We start from the raw sequence: 16,296 nt of genomic DNA, 5'->3' as shown, positions 1-16,296 counted from the left end.
GTCAGTCTGGTCTCGGCCTCTAGGTGGCAGCATTTACCTGCAGGTGGCTTCAGGCCCTGAACGCAGCAAATGCCCCGAACTTCAGGGCAAAGATCAAGTTCAGGCTGAGCAGCGCCGTGGATCATCCTGCGCCTTTTCAGACGGGAGTGTGGAGCTGTCACTCCTCCCAAAGCCCGGAGACAGAACTGGAAGGAAAACCTCCAGCTTTCACCTTTAGGACATTCATCCTGTGGTCTGCTGGGGGGGTGTCAGTGACCCAACACAACAGACAGAAGAAGCTGATCAGGAAGGCGAGTTCTGTCATTGGCTGCAAACGTTTGAATCAGTGATGGAGAGGAGGTCACTGAAGAAGACTTGTCCATCCTGGACAACCCGGTTCTGGACAGACAGCAGAACTCCTTCATAGGAGGCTCAGACAGCTCCGCTCCAGAACTGTCCGGTACCGGAAAGCCTTCCTACCAAATACAACAACACTGTACAATAACTAACAATGCAACAGATAACCTTTGCACATTTTTTGCACATCTTTTACCTGCACTGTCTGTAAATAGCTTTTTAAATTCCCACGTGTGGGATCAATAAAGTGATTCTGATTCTGATTTATGACGGACGGGTTGTGATGAAGAGCCGCTCCTCTTCCTCAGTTAGCCTGGGCAGCGTTTAGTCATCCTCCACCTTTGGTTTCATTTTTTCTTTTACTTTTGTGTTTTTATTATTTTCCTGTTGGAGGTTCGAGCATTTGAAATGTTATAACTTCAGTTTTCAGCTCTTTTCCTAAAAATAAACGCCAATTAAAAAAAACAGAGCCCCTTGCTGCTCCTTTGCGCGCGTGCGCGTTCTGCAGCCCCGTGAGCTCTCTTCCCTCAGCCATTGGCTGCCCCCCCCGCACAGGTGCGTGCGTGTTTTTCGTGACTCAGCCAATCATCCATGCGCCGCTGCAGAGACGATCCAGCTGGATGGGGGACGCACGCGGACAGCGGCGCGCTCAGGTGAGGGCGGAGACCCGCAGGTGTTCTTGCATGAAGTGGCGCTCGCGGCTGGTTCCGGTGAGTCCAGATTCTGCTCGTCATGGTCAGTTTGGGTAAAGAACCCGGGAATGCGCGTCCGTGCGCAGCGCACGCAGAGCGTCACGCACGAGGGACACTGCGTAGATGTGTAATTATCTCATGGTGGATGGTTTATTATGACGTCAGAGGGACCACGTGCTGCTGGTTAGTGGGGAAACGATCATCTCAGTGGAGGTTCTGTTTGCGCGTGCCCATTCGTGCTAAGCCTGCAGGCGGGCACACGCACTCACTCAGCGTGTCTTCAAGGTGCACGCGCACATCGGGGCGTTTGTGCTGCTGCAGCACTTTGCAGGTTACATAACAGGTTGTCCTCTGCAGAAATGACCCCCCCCGCAGCGACTGCCGCTATGCGGGACACAGTTTTAGCTTTGAATCAAACCAAACAAACATTAGTTTAATATTATTGTTCAAATGTTAAAGAGTTCTAAAGGTTCTACAGGAACCGCTGGTTGCAGGATCATCAGCTTCAAAATGGTGACTAAAAAACACAGAAAAGATGCACGAAAACCGTAAAACAAAAACTACAAAGTAAACATAAACAACAGATACTGAATTCTAAATTCAATAGAATTCATTTATTGACAAATCCTCACCATGGACTGTACCAGAGACCTGGACTGAGTGAGTGTGACGTCATTCCAGTTCTCATATACAGTCAATGGTTCAAGTAGCTTCAACGAAATTCTTTTAGAGAAAAAAAATATGGAAGAACATTCGGAGAACAATGGTAGGAAAAAATCAAAAACCGCCATCAATCAAAGTCCAGCAATGAACCCGTTGGGGGGTAAAATACTTTATGTCAGTCGAACAAACTCCCATGTGAGGTCATCACCTCCCAACTCTTTGAAGAGCTTTTTAGCGTTTAAAATGTTCATTCCTGACAAAAACAACCCCACGGTGGTTTTTGGATCCGTTCACGCATATTCCTGTAAAAACCAGCACCAGCCCCTCCCAATCCACGAAAACGAGCGGTTCCTCACGAGCTGATGTAGACCAGTGAGGAACCGCCCCTTCCAGGAAGAGTCTGCAGTGCCAGCTCCGCCCCCAGGCTGACAGACACACCCACTTTCTCAGTGGAGCGAGTGGTCGGCTGAACGCTGTCTTTACGTTTGCACAATCTGCACATCCATCTTTGCAAAAGTTCAGACGATGTTTGTTTTCGCTTGGAGACGCTGCTGAGACCGACTGTAGGTCATGAAATGGGCGGCACCCGCACGCAGCAAAGGGCGGGGCCTCAGAGATCGTCGTCTTACTTCCTGGTAGGAAAATAAGCTGCGAAACATATTTAATAAAAAATTGTTGTTTAGTGTGCTAATGGTAATTTATGATCATATGAATGGATATAGTTTACTATAAAAGGCTTAAGAATAGCATAATATAGTAGGGGTGTAAGAAAAAATCGATTGGGTAAAATATCCCAATACTTCATTCGGCAATACTTGTATGGATTCAAAATGCTGCCAGATCGATGTTTATTTAATTATTTCTGAGCGTCCTTCAGCGTCTGACTCTTGTTGTCCACTTCACCCTCCGACCTCTAGTTGGCAGCAGAGAACATGGAGCCTCTTTGAGCAGCTCTACTCTGCACAAGACAACAGGAAGACTGCAGCCAGAGGCAGCTGGTTCTGTTGTTCTGAGACATGAAATACTTCGTTTTTACTTGAAGGGATACTAGACAGAAACTCTGAGCCATGTTGCTGCCAGTAAGATAGAAAAACGAGGATTTCTGTGCTTTTTAGCGGCTCAGATAAATACGAGTGAAGCACGACAGCAGCTAATAGGCTAATGCGCTTAGCATCTGCTAACATGCTAGCAAAGCGGGCTAAAGTTCTGCAGAACCTCAAAGCAATGGATTCTAGTTTAGTGACCTGATGGATCAGAGGGATGTGTACATCGCTCTGAAAAAGGCTGACTGTGGTGATCAGTGTTACCAGTTCCTTCTGTGTGTGAGAAGCGTGTCTGCAGGCAAAGGTGCAGCAGAGCAGACTGTAAACATACAAAGCACCTTCTCTGTTACATTAAAGCAACTTTCCTTCGTTCTGTCCTGCTGCCTCATCATCACATTTTATTGTTTCTGGAAAGAATCAGTGCCCCCCCCCCCCCCCCCCCCCCTTTATTTTTGAAGCACCATTCAGGCTCCAGAACCGTTGAAAAGCACTAGAGAAGCTACATTAATGCTGAAAATAAACAGCATTTTATTTCCCCAATAGAAACTTATTGGTTAAGGAACATTCATTCTTTGTTTTTTCTTACACTGATAAAAAATAGATATTTTTTAAATCAGACAATGTTGACTTTTCCCTTTCTTTATTTTAACTTACCAAAATAAAAGCACTGCTTTGGTAAACGCAACTTATATATGAGATACAACTGCAGTGTTTAACATTGTGATCATTAAACCGAATTTGACCATTTTATTACAGTGGAAGACATTAAAATTCAGGTTGAGTTTTTTCAAAGTCATTTTTAAAAAAACAGAAAGAAAACATGTTTCGGTAAAATATCGGGATACATATCGTATCGCCAGACTCTTGCCAATACACACCCCTATAATATAGGTCCTTTAAGCCACGCCCCCACCTTCCTAAACCAGGCAGTTCCTCCAAAGACCACTGGAGGCAGAAGGGAGCAACAGAACGTTAAGTTCCACACCCACATTCCATTTTCTAGATGTTGTGGAAGTGGGCGGAGTTAACTGTGGCCACCTCGCCCGTCCCACTTTAAGTTTTTCGGCGTTCAGGTGCTGCAGGTGACGTCAGACCCTCACGATGGTTCTGTGCAGGCCCCTCCCCTCGGGTGGTGTTGGGATGAAAAGCGAGCGCTGCAGGTATGACGCAGCCACGCCCGGCCTCAGGGCGGAGCCGGGCGTTCTCTGCTCAGACTTGTTTCTGGGATCGACTTGGTGAAAGTTCTTACCTGAGCGGCTCCTGCAGCCCCGCCCCAGACCACACAGAAGAGGAGGCTTGTTCTGGCAGCCCCCACCGCCCTAACGGATTCACCTCAGGGGTTCGTCCTCCACCTGCAGATGAAGCCACATGTCTGAGCTGTCAGTCGGGGAGGAATGCTCCGCTCCAGGCTGGAACCGCCAGGAGAACCGATGGAACCTGAAGGCAGCAGGAAGGGGAGTCCAGATCCAAAAACCTTTCATTTCTGGATTCTGCATCCGTTTAACAACAGTTGGGGGATTTTAACGAACGTTTATAACAAAAACTTCTTAAAAAATCAGCAGACCACTGTTGTCAATTCTCATAAATCCATGAAAAAGTCCAAACAGCTTTACATGTGGAGGATTCAAAATCCAAAAGGTTCTGATCCATTTTTAAAGTTTTGTTAGATGTTTAAAGACCTGTTCTGAGTTTTTTTTTATTTTTGCAGAAACTATGTCCTAAAAAGGACTCATGTGTTTTTAATTTGAGCTAAAAACGTCGTAATCCTCGTTAAAAGAGCACCGGGAACGCTCTGACAACGGATCAGAAGACGGTCGGAGTGGGACTTCTGGAACCAAACGGGAATAAAATGGTGATTTTTGGTTTAATGGAAGGGTCTGCATGGTTTCACATGGATGTAAACTCTACCAAACTGGTTTTAACTTTCAGGAAAAGAGTCCTAATCCGGAAAAAACGAAGAATCTCGTGTTCCAATGTGGGCGGAGCTTCTTTGTCTTCTTTCATCTCCTTGGAGATAAACTCTGTTGGTCATGAAGATTGAAGCGTTCCTTGTTTTTCATCACACAGCAGATGGATGTGAGTCACCCCCCCCCCCCCCCCACGCTGCATTCGTGGTTATTTTGAGCTGCCGTCGGTACAGGCGGAGGTGGAGTCAGTGAAGGCATCACGGGTTTGTGTGGCCTTCAGGATCTTCAGCAGCTTCATCCTGATCCTGGATTCTTCCAGAACAGTCACTCGTTCACTGAAACGTTTTATTTGATTTTCCTTCCAGTCTAAACTGGTTTGTTCTGCTATAAAGTTTTCTTTCATTCTTACATTTTTAAAATCAAACAGCATAAATTCATGGATTTGATGAATCCATGTTGCATTTTTATAGACGTCTCATTTAAACCACAGTAGCCCCGCCCCTCCTCCACCCCCCCTCCCCTGAGCATCATTTAAAAACCACAATGAGTAAGAAGATTGATTAGCTGTAATTAGAAATGTTCTGGATCTCTGGGTGGACCGTCGTGGAGGAACACGGCGTCCTCAGGGTTCCAGACGGCGCTGGTTTGAACCCCGGACACGTTTCAGGGCGATTTCTCAGCCGCTCATCAACGTCTGCTGCTTTGAAAAAACGGATTCTGTTGATGATTCAAAGAAACGGCGCCTTCAGCGTTTGCAGCGAGCAGAAACACGCCGCAGGTCTCCTGAAACCGTTCCTTAGTGTTTCTTTTTTCAAATAACTGTTTTTTCCAAAACCTTCTTAATTCTGCTAAACTCATGCTTTGGTAATCAGATTACATTTTTTTAATCAGGTTATGCTTTAGTAGATCAGATGACTCCATAGTTATTACATATTATGATGTGTTTAATAAGAGTAATCTGTTTAATTAGATTACATTGTGCTTCAGATTATGTGTTGAGGTAATCAGATTACCCTGTGTTTAATCAGATTTTGTTGTGGTTACTTAGATTACATTGAGGTTAATCAGATTATTATTCAGAATATAATGAGTTAAAAAAAACATTTAATGAGATTACTGTGTTTAATCAGATTATGCTGGTTTTACTGGGATTATCCCACCCCCACCATGCAGGGGGGGGGGCTTGGTGGGGGTGGGGTGGGGGGGTGGGGTGAGGAAGTTCACCTGATCTCAGGTTTGGACCAAACAGGAGAACTCTGATCCTCTTCAGTACCGGGTTCTCTGTTCTCCTTCAGATGAACTCAGTGACAATCCCTCAGTGAAAGTAGGCGGAGTCACGTCGAACGCTGGAAGGGTTCGATTGACAGATTCTTCCGAGCCCACTTTCAGTGGAAGGGGTGTTGTCTCCTAACAAGCTCACTCCTGATTGGTGATAGTGGTTGCCATAGAAACTCAGGCAGACTCGACCAATCCCTGCATATTGACGTCTGGTTCCAACATGGCGGCGGCCGTATTGCGAGGACAATGGCGACCGAATCGACGTCATTTGGTTGGAACTGGAAGTGAAATGTTATCCATGAGTGACGTCTCAATCACTCGGTCCAGGTCTTTGATACGGTCGATGGTTTGGAGGAGAACCAAACATCCACGGCGTGAATCTGAAGGTCGGAGATGTCTGCTGGGTAAAGGAGGAGCAGTGAGGAGCTGTGAGGAGCTGTGAGGAGCTGTGAGGAGCCGTGAGGAGCTGTGAGGAGCTGTGAGGAGCAGTGAGGAGCTGTGAGGAGCTGTGAGGAGCAGTGAGGAGCACTGAGGAGCTGTGAGGAGCAGTGAGGAGCAGTGAGGAGCACTGAGGAGCTGTGAGGAGCCGTGAGGAGCCGTGAGGAGCTGTGAGGAGCAGTGAGGAGCACTGAGGAGCTGTGAGGAGCAGTGAGGAGCTGTGAGGAGCAGTGAGGAGCAGTGAGGAGCACTGAGGAGCTGTGAGGAGCAGTGAGGAGCTGTGAGGAGCAGTGAGGAGCAGTGAGGAGCTGAGAGGAGCAGTGAGGAGCTGTGAGGAGCAGTGAGGAGCTGTGAGGAGCAGTGAGGAGCTGTGAGGAGCTGTGAGGAGCACTGAGGAGCTGTGAGGAGCAGTGAGGAGCTGTGAGGAGCAGTGAGGAGCAGTGAGGAGCACTGAGGAGCTGTGAGGAGCAGTGAGGAGCTGTGAGGAGCAGTGAGGAGCAGTGAGGAGCAGTGAGGAGCTGAGAGGAGCAGTGAGGAGCTGTGAGGAGCAGTGAGGAGCTGTGAGGAGCAGTGAGGAGCTGTGAGGAGCTGTGAGGAGCTGTGAGGAGCAGTGAGGAGCTGTGAGGAGCTGTGAGGAGCTGTGAGGAGCTGTGAGGAGCAGTGAGGAGCATTGATGAGCAGTGAGGAGCATTGAGGAGCTGTGAGGAGCAGTGAGGAGCTGTGAGGAGCTGTGAGGAGCTGTGAGGAGCAGTGAGGAGCTGTGAGGAGCAGTGAGGAGCAGTGAGGAGCTGTGAGGAGCTGTGAGAAGCAGTGAGGAGCTGTGAGGAGCAGTGAGGAGCTGTGAGGAGCAGTGAGGAGCTGTGAGGAGCTGTGAGGAGCTGTGAGAAGCAGTGAGGAGCTGTGAGAAGCAGTGAGGAGCTGTGAGAAGCACTGAGGAGCAGTGAGGAGCTGTGAGGAGCTGTGAGGAGCTGTGAGGAGCAGTGAGGAGCTGTGAGGAGCTGTGAGGAGCTGTGAGGAGCAGTGAGGAGCAGTGAGAAGCAGTGAGGAGCTGTCAGGAGCTGTGAGGAGCTGTGAGGAGCAGTGAGGAGCTGTGAGGAGCTGTGAGGAGCAGTGAGGAGCTGTGAGGAGCAGTGAGGAGCTGTGAGGAGCAGTGAGGAGCTGTGAGGAGCTGTGAGGAGCTGTGAGGAGCAGTGAGGAGCTGTGAGGAGCTGTGAGGAGCTGTGAGGAGCAGTGAGGAGCTGTGAGGAGCTGTGAGGAGCTGTGAGAAGCAGTGAGGAGCTGTGGGAAGCAGTGAGGAGCACTGAGGAGCTGTGAGGAGCTGTGAGGAGCTGTGAGGAGCTGTGAGGAGCAGTGAGGAGCTGTGAGGAGCAGTGAGGAGCTGTGAGGAGCTGTGAGGAGCAGTGAGGAGCTGTGAGGAGCAGTGAGAAGCAGTGAGGAGCTGTCAGGAGCTGTGAGGAGCTGTGAGGAGCAGTGAGGAGCTGTGAGGAGCTGTGAGGAGCAGTGAGGAGCTGTGAGGAGCAGTGAGGAGCTGTGAGGAGCAGTGAGGAGCTGTGAGGAGCTGTGAGGAGCTGTGAGGAGCAGTGAGGAGCTGTGAGGAGCTGTGAGGAGCTGTGAGGAGCAGTGAGGAGCTGTGAGGAGCTGTGAGGAGCTGTGAGAAGCAGTGAGGAGCTGTGGGAAGCAGTGAGGAGCACTGAGGAGCTGTGAGGAGCTGTGAGGAGCTGTGAGGAGCTGTGAGGAGCAGTGAGGAGCTGTGAGGAGCAGTGAGGAGCTGTGAGGAGCTGTGAGGAGCAGTGAGGAGCTGTGAGGAGCTGTGAGAAGCAGTGAGGAGCACTGAGGAGCTGTGCGGAGCAGTGAGGAGCTGTGAGGAGCAGTGAGGAGCAGTGAGGAGCTGTGAGGAGCAGTGAGGAGCAGTGAGAAGCAGTGAGGAGCTGTCAAGAGCTGTGAGGAGCTGTGAGGAGCTGAGAGGAGCAGTGAGGAGCTGTGAGGAGCCGTGAGGAGCTGTGAGGAGCTGTGAGGAGCAGTGAGGAGCTGTGAGGAGCTGTGAGAAGCAGTGAGGAGCACTGAGGAGCTGTGCGGAGCAGTGAGGAGCTGTGAGGAGCTGTGAGGAGCTGTGAGGAGCAGTGAGGAGCTGTGAGGAGCTGTGAGGAGCCGTGAGGAGCTGTGAGGAGCTGTGAGGAGCCGTGAGGAGCTGTGAGGAGCTGTGAGGAGCAGTGAGGAGCTGTGAGGAGCTGTGAAGAGCAGTGAGGAGCTGTGAGGAGCAGTGAGGAGCCGTGAGGAGCTGTGAGGAGCTGTGAGGAGCAGTGAGGAGCTGTGAGGAGCTGTGAGAAGCAGTGAGGAGCACTGAGGAGCTGTGCGGAGCAGTGAGGAGCTGTGAGGAGCTGTGAGGAGCTGTGAGGAGCTGCGAGGAGCAGTGAGGAGCTGTGAGGAGCAGTGAGGAGCTGTGAGGAGCTGTGAGGAGCTGTGAGAAGCAGTGAGGAGCACTGAGGAGCTGTGAGGAGCACTGAAGAGCTGTGAGGAGCACTGAGGAGCTGTGAGGAGCTGTGAGGAGTAGTGAGGAGCTGTGAGGAGCAGTGAGGAGCAGTGAGGAGCTGTGAGGAGCTGTGAGGAGCAGTGAGGAGCTGTGAGGAGCTGTGAGAAGCAGTGAGGAGCACTGAGGAGCTGTGCGGAGCAGTGAGGAGCTGTGAGGAGCAGTGAGGAGCTGTGAGAAGCAGTGAGGAGCTGTGAGGAGCTGTGAGGAGCACTGAGGAGCTGTGAGGAGCACTGAAGAGCTGTGAGGAGCACTGAGGAGCTGTGAGGAGCTGTGAGGAGTAGTGAGGAGCTGTGAGGAGCAGTGAGAAGCAGTGAGGAGCTGTGAGGAGCTGTGAGGAGTAGTGAGGAGCAGTGAGGAGCAGTGAGGAGCAGTGAGGAGCTGTGAGGAGCAGTGAGAAGCAGTGAGGAGCTGTGAGGAGCTGTGAGGAGCTGTGAGGAGTAGTGAGGAGCTGTGAGGAGCTGTGAGGAGCTGTGAGGAGCTTCTTGAGAGATGACAGTTACAGGGCGTGCAGGTGAGTGGGAGGAGCCAGGGAGCGTGGCGTGCAGGTGAGCGGGCCTCCAGGTAAATTCTGCTTGGTTCCGTGGATCAGAGGCCCGGCGGTTCTGCAGACGTTCTCCTCGTGTTCTGAGTGAAGCTTTGGGGTTTTTCTTTGGATTCTCCGCAGACGTGATTCTCTGATGTCACCCCCCCCCCCCCCAACTACACTGCTTTCCATCCATAGAAGTTATTAAGGGGGTGGGGCATCTCAGGCACTGAGTAAATATTCATGAGGGAGGGGGCAGGCTCGGGCTGCAGCACGCTCCTGTTCCAAAAGGGGAGGTGCGCTCCTCCCCCTCCTCCCTCTCAGCCTGCGCAGCCTTTTCCTCGCCGCTCCTCACAGTCGGGTCGCCAGGCGAGAGGATGAAGATGAGCGAGGGGGGGGGCGTTTCACTGCAGAGAAAGTTGTGAGCTCTGCAACAGAGCCGCTGTTTAACGGACCTGTTTCTGGGGTCTGGGGTGGGGGGGCTGTTCTGCCGGGTGGGGGGGGGTGCTCTGCTGCATTCAGGAAGCATCTGGAAACGACGGCCTCCAGTTACAGTCGGGATCTTTCAGCAGCAGGTCAGTCTCTGTGTTTGGATTGAGGGTGAAGCTGGGGGGGGGGGGCATTAGTGGGGGGGGGGGGTTACCTCAAAGAAGAAGTCGATTTTTGTTCAGCGTTCTGTCCTCTTCTGAAGGACAGCTGGTTCTGGTATTGGAACCAGGGTTCTAGTGAATACTGAGTTATGTCATAAAAGCAGCTCTGGTTCTGATCCAGAACCTTCCCTGTGTCTCCTTGTGCTGCGTTCACTGCCCGTTTGAAAGTCCAGTTTCAGCTGAATGATGCAGGCTTTCTTTGCACAGAAGTGGTACTGCTCCGTTTTGAGGAGGTTCTGGATGAAGGAGAACACGAGGGTGGGGGGTGTGGGGGAGGAGGGTCAGACAGAGGAGGAGGATTGGCTGCAGACTCCCCTGATGAGAGGAGCTGACAGGCAGAGAAAAGGAGGTGATGCTGCTCTTCTCTGCAGGGTTCAGCTGCCAAACCCCCCATGAACGATGGAAAACCACATCTTTGTGCCGTCGGAAGGAAGAAGTTTCTGAAAGAAACTCAAAGACGATCCAGAAGGTTTCTGCTCCATCAGGAAGTCAGACTGATTTTCAGATCTTCCTAAAAACGATGGAGTTCCACTGAAACCAGCTTCAGGTTCAACTTCAACACGAACACAAGAAACAGAGAATTTAATCCATGATCTGCATTTAAACGTTTGTAAAATCACTAAAACATGCCGGGAAATTTTATTTTGAAAAGTAATTGCCTTGATGTGTGAGTGTGTAAATGTGTGTAAATGTGTGTACATGTGTAAATGTGTATACAAGTGTGTAAATGTATGTAATTGTGTGTACATGTGTGTACAAGTGTGTACATGTGTGTACATATGTTTATGTGTGTGTGTTGTTGGTCACAATTCCTGTTCTTCTGCTCAAACATCAAAGTAGTTTCTGAGTCAAAGATGAAAAACTCTGATCCTAGTGGATCCTAGTGGATCCATGCAGAACCCTGCAGAACCCTGCAGTGGGTTCTGGTACTGTAAAGCTCTGTGTGTGCTGCGTTCAGGGCCAGACTGAAACTGGAGCTTCTTTGTGTCACTGATCCCTGAAAGGCTGGACCTTCTGAATAATGAAGAAGCTGCTGAATGTGTTTGGTGTTTCTGGATGAAGATGATGAAGAGGATTCAGGAGGAGCTGCAGGATAATCTGCTGCAGCAGAATCTCTGATCCCAGAGCCTGAAATACAAGCTCCTCCTCCTCCTCCTCCTCCTCCTCCTCCTCCTCCTCCTCCTCGCTCGTGTCTGTCACATCCAGCTCCTGACAGGACCGGACGAGCGTTTCGGGTCAGAGGCTTAAAGGAAATCAGTTCCGTTTGAGGAGCTCCTCATCATAGGCGGCCGCTCCACCACTCCAGATCTGGGACGCCTCCTGACCGCTGAAGAGGAGCTCAGAGATGGGGGGGGCATGAACTTCCTCTCTGACTCCTGCAGCCTCTGTCCTCTGAAGGTGGAGGTCTGGACTGTTCTTGTCAGAGAACGTGGTTCTGGAGTCTGGGTGTGGGTTCAGTTCTATCCCCTCCTCGTCCTGCGGGGGGGTTGATAACAGGATGGGGGGTTTCTGAGGTGACCTTTTGGTCGTCTCAGGTCTTCCTTCTGACACGTGTTCCTCATAGATCTGGCAGGGAGGGGTTCCTGTTTACAGTTATGTCCAGTCTTCCATAAATGGTCTGGATATGATCAGATGGATTTCTGAGTTTTAAAGTGATTATCGGTCATCGGTGTCGGCTCATCGCTCCTTCATCAATCCTCAGCTCAGCAGCTCCAGACTCTGCTTGATCTGCATCCGTCTGCTTGTGTTCTGCTGTTTCCATCTTCTGCTGCGCCTCTTCCTCCTCCTCCACCTCCTCCACCTCCTCCTCCTCCTCCTCCTCCACCTCCTCCTCCTGTATTCTCCCAGAAATGGAGCCTCCTCTGCGGCTGCTCCGAGGCCCCCCTGTCATTTCTGGATAATAGAAAATCTGTCCTAAATCTGACGGCCTTTATTTAGCCGACCCGCTGCTCCGGGTCTGTGCTGACCCACATGCACCGACCCGCTGGAGGAGGAGCGTGCACGCCGCCGGTGTGTCCTGCACACGCTCTACGCGGTTTCATGAACACGCATTCAGCCGGTGAGGACCAGAACCACAGGTAGCAGGACGGAGGAGATACTTCTTCTTTGGTGTATTTACTGCTTCATAGCACCCCCCCCCCCCGCCTACAAAAGGTCAAAGGTCAAAGCAGTGAAAATCCTGCTAATCTAACAAAAAAGTTTTCACAGCTTTCTTCCTATTAATGCAATCCTGGTGTCATATTAATCTAGTCGGACATATCCATCCATCCATCCATCCATCATCCATCCATCATCCATCCATCATCCATCCATCCATCCATCCATCCATCATCCATCCATCATCCATCCATCATCCATCCATCATCCATCCATCATCCATCCATCTATCCAACCATCATCCATCATCCATCCATCCATCATCCATCCATCCATCATCCATCCATCATCCATCCATCATCCATCCATCCATCCATCATCCATCCATCATCCATCCATCATCCATCCATCCATCCATCCATCCATCCATCCATCCATCATCCATCAATCATCCATCCATCCATCCATCATCCATCCATCATCCATCCATCCATCCATCCATCCATCCATCCATCCATCCATCATCCATCCATCATCCATCCATCATCCATCCATCATCCATCCATCATCCATCCATCTATCCAACCATCATCCATCATCCATCCATCCATCATCCATCCATCCATCATCCATCCATCATCCATCCATCATCCATCCATCCATCCATCATCCATCATCCATCCATCATCCATCCATCCATCCATCATCCATCCATCATCCATCCATCCATCCATCATCCATCCATCCATCCATCCATCATCCATCCATCATCCATCCATCCATCATCCATCCATCATCCATCCATCCATCCATCCATCATCCATCCATCATCCATCCATCCATCCATCCATCATCCATCCATCATCCATCCATCCATCCATCATCCATCCATCATCCATCCATCCATCCATCCATCCATCCATCCATCCATCCATCATCCATCCATCATCCATCCATCATCCATCCATCCATCCATCATCCATCCATCCATCCATCATCCATCCATCCATCCATCCATCATCCATCCATCATCCATCCATCCATCATCCATCCATCATCCATCCATCCATCCATCCATCATCCATCATCCATCCATCATCCATCCATCCATCCATCCATCATCCATCCATCATCCATCCATCCATCCATCCATCATCCATCATCCATCCATCATCCATCCATCCATCCATCCATCATCCATCCATCATCCATCCATCCATCCATCATCCATCCATCATCCATCCATCCATCCATCCATCCATCCATCCATCCATCATCCATCCATCATCCATCCATCATCCATCCATCATCCATCCATTCCAAACAAATAAGACCACGCCCCCTTCAGAGCACAGCTTTGATCACAAACAAACAAAGTTCATGAAAATTCCATCATCAGAGATGAAAGATTATTAATCTGAAATATCCTGCTTTGGAGAAAAATGAGGACTAACTTGATTTTGAAACATGCCCCCTTGAGGCCATGTGATGAACTGATTTGACCTCTGAGGTGCTTTTATTTTGAAAGCAGCATCAATAAGGAAGTGAAAGTTTTGCCTTTGACTCACAGCAGAGCCGTTCCCTCTGCTTCATCTGCTGCAGGAAGACGGCGAAGCAGACATGTTTGGGTTTTTCTCAGAACTAACAGAACTTTTTCCCTTTTTTTCAGATTGGAGCCGCCAAGAACAAAAAGAGCTGGAAGAAGAAGAAGCTCCTCTAAGAGAACGTTTGTCTGACATCTGCATCCCATGAAGGTTCCCGAAGCTCAACGTACGACCGGATTTTTTTCAAGGTCCTCGTCGTGCAGTCGGAGATGAGCGTTCAGGAGCCCCCCAGTGGTTTCTGTGGCAGGGGGGGGTCCGGCATGAAGCTCCCTCTGCGTCGTGCAGGAGACCCCCACGGGCACGCTTTCCCCATCTCCTCTTCCTCCTCCTCCTGCTCCTCCTCGTCCTGCATGGGGGAGTCGTCCCCCGAGTCCCTCCGGAGCCTGAGCAGCCTGAGCGGGGGCCGCACCGAGAGCCCGGTGGGGGGGACGGACGTGGTCCTGTCTGAATGGACGCCTGAAGACGGAAGACAAGCGTGTGATGAAGGTGAGGAGGAGGAGTCTTATGGAAGAACCGCTGCTAAGTTCTCCGAATCCAATTCCGCCTCCATTTACCTGGACGCCAAAAGCGGCGAGTACCTGCGCAACACCTGGAAGGACCTGACCCTCAACACAGACAGCCGCAGCCATGGCAACTGTGGTCATCTGAGAGGCAGTGGGAGGGGGCGGAGCTCCTCAGACTCGGATGCAACAGAGATCCCGGCAGATGAGGATGATGATGACGACGAAGAGGAGGCTTTGTTTGTGTCCGTGAGCTCCGAGCTGTTTGTCCGAGGAGACGGCAGGACGCTCTCACACGTGAATCCGATGACCGAGCTCCACGCCGAGGAGGAGGCGGCCAAAAGTGAGGGCTCACGGGGGGAGCCAAAGGTCTCCTTCTGTCCGGATCCACCGTCTGATGACCTCAGCGAAGCTTTAGAGACATCCTATTCGTCACCGCTCTACTTTGACTCCGCCCAGGATGCTGCCACGCCCTCATCGCCACCTCCTGAGAGACCCGAGAGACCTTCAGGAAGATCTAAAACTGCTCAAGCCGAAGTGAAGCGGAAGGGCCCACCCTCAACAAAGAAAGCTCCAGAAGTGGACCTAAAATCCATCAAAGCCAAGACGGGGTCCAGCGGATCGGCCAACCAGGTACGGCAGGTCCAGCTGTGCTGGCAGTTCTGTCTGGGTCAGAACCAGACGCTGGGGTTCTGGGCTGGTGTTAAAGAGGTGTGTTTGTGTGACGTTAAAGCCTCAATAGTGACCAATAGTGACCAATAGGTGACCAATAGGTGACCCGCGGGAGACGGTGGTAGATCGCTCAACGGGCGTCCTGCAGGCGACTGGTCGTAGAGAACACTTATACAACATGTAAAGGTCAGTAAGGGGGAAATAGATGAGACGCAGTCCCTGCATCGCGTGCGTGCAGCGTTTGTGCGGTCAGTCAGGATTCAGAACTCGACAGCATCACCTGTACGTCATAAGTGTGTGGAATTTCCATTTTGTGTATGAATAGTTTACCATACATTCACCACACGCACCACAATGGTACGTTCCATTTACATGTCTGTGACTGTCAGTTCCTTTGAACTGAGATTCCCCAAAGATGCAGCCGCTCCTCTCATGGTCCCAATCCTGCCTTCTCCCTGCAGGCCAAGCCCTCCCCGGCCCACAACAAGAGGGGCTTCCCCAGGAAGGAGTGGTGCAGCGTGGGTAAAACGCCCCTGACATGTCCGGTCAAGGTGGCCATGGTGCTGAGACCAATGGGAAGAAAGAGCAGCAACAAAGCTCAGCTGATGGACAGGACTGGGGCTATCGCTGCAACCCCATCTGACTCAGCGGGGGTCAACCCAAATACCCCCAAGAGGGCTGTGCGGGACGTTCCTGACAGACCTGCCGACATCTCAGGAGAAGATCCAGGAGAATCTTCAGAGGAAGGTTCAGAGAAAGCCGGAAGTCCTGAAAAGGTGAGCAGAACTTAGGCTGCTTCAGTCCCAGCTGCTGCACCGAGGCTGTGCGATAGCGTCCGCATCAGCTGCTGTACGTTAGCGTCTGCATCAGCTGCTTTACTTTAGCGTCTGTATCAGCTGCTTTACTTTAGCGTCTGCATCAGCTGCTTTACTTTAGCGTCTGTATCAGCTGCTTTACTTTAGCGTCTGCATCAGCTGCTTTACTTTAGCGTCTGCATCAGCTGCTTTACTTTAGCGTCGGCATCAGCTGCTTTACTTTAGCGTCTGCATCAGCTGCTTTACTTTAGCGTCTGCATCAGCTGCTGTACCTTAGCGTCTGCATCAGATGCTTTACTTTGCGTCTGCATCAGCTGCTGTACCTTAGCGTTTGCATCAGATGCTTTACTTTAGCGTCTGCATCAAATAGTTTACTTTAGCGTCTGCATCAGCTGCTGTACCTTAGCGTTTGCATCAGATGCTTTACTTTGCGTCTGCATCAGCTGCTGTACCTTAGCGTTTGCATCAGATGCTTTACTTTAGCGTCTGCATCAGATGCTTTACTTTAGCGTCTGCATCAGCTGCTTTACTTTAGCGTTTGCATCAAA

The 16,296-nt window shown here is 50.8% G+C and overlaps 1 protein-coding gene across 7 annotated transcripts in view; it reads left to right on the top strand.

Annotated features, from left to right (window-relative positions):
• Positions 1-853: 853 nt before the first annotated feature.
• LOC101169996 (uncharacterized) overlaps positions 854-16,296 on the top strand; it is a 45,331-nt gene continuing 29,888 nt past the window's right edge. For 4 of the 7 annotated variants that reach the window (XR_013656436.1, XM_078948862.1, XM_023953873.2 and 1 more), the window contains exons 1-3: positions 854-989; positions 13,827-14,894; positions 15,395-15,709. Coding sequence is in view for 6 of the 7 variants with exons in the window: in XM_078948862.1 (XP_078804988.1) it covers positions 13,971-14,894; positions 15,395-15,709 (1,239 nt within the window). In the remaining variant the exon portion in view is untranslated. Of the gene's footprint in view, positions 1,047-4,465; positions 4,587-4,663; positions 4,811-9,873; positions 9,986-13,826; positions 14,895-15,394; positions 15,710-16,296 lie in introns of those variants that run through there. The other 3 variants (XM_023953866.2, XM_023953857.2, XM_023953855.2) reach the window with 3 other exon arrangements.

The sequence above is a fragment of the Oryzias latipes genome, chromosome 1 (assembly GCF_053564925.1).
Source record: "Oryzias latipes strain Hd-rR chromosome 1, Olatipes_Hd-rR_3.1".
Lineage (NCBI taxonomy): Eukaryota > Metazoa > Chordata > Actinopteri > Beloniformes > Adrianichthyidae > Oryzias > Oryzias latipes.
The sequence above is the reverse complement of the archived record's forward strand: the minus strand, read 5'-3'. Positions and strand labels throughout refer to the sequence as shown.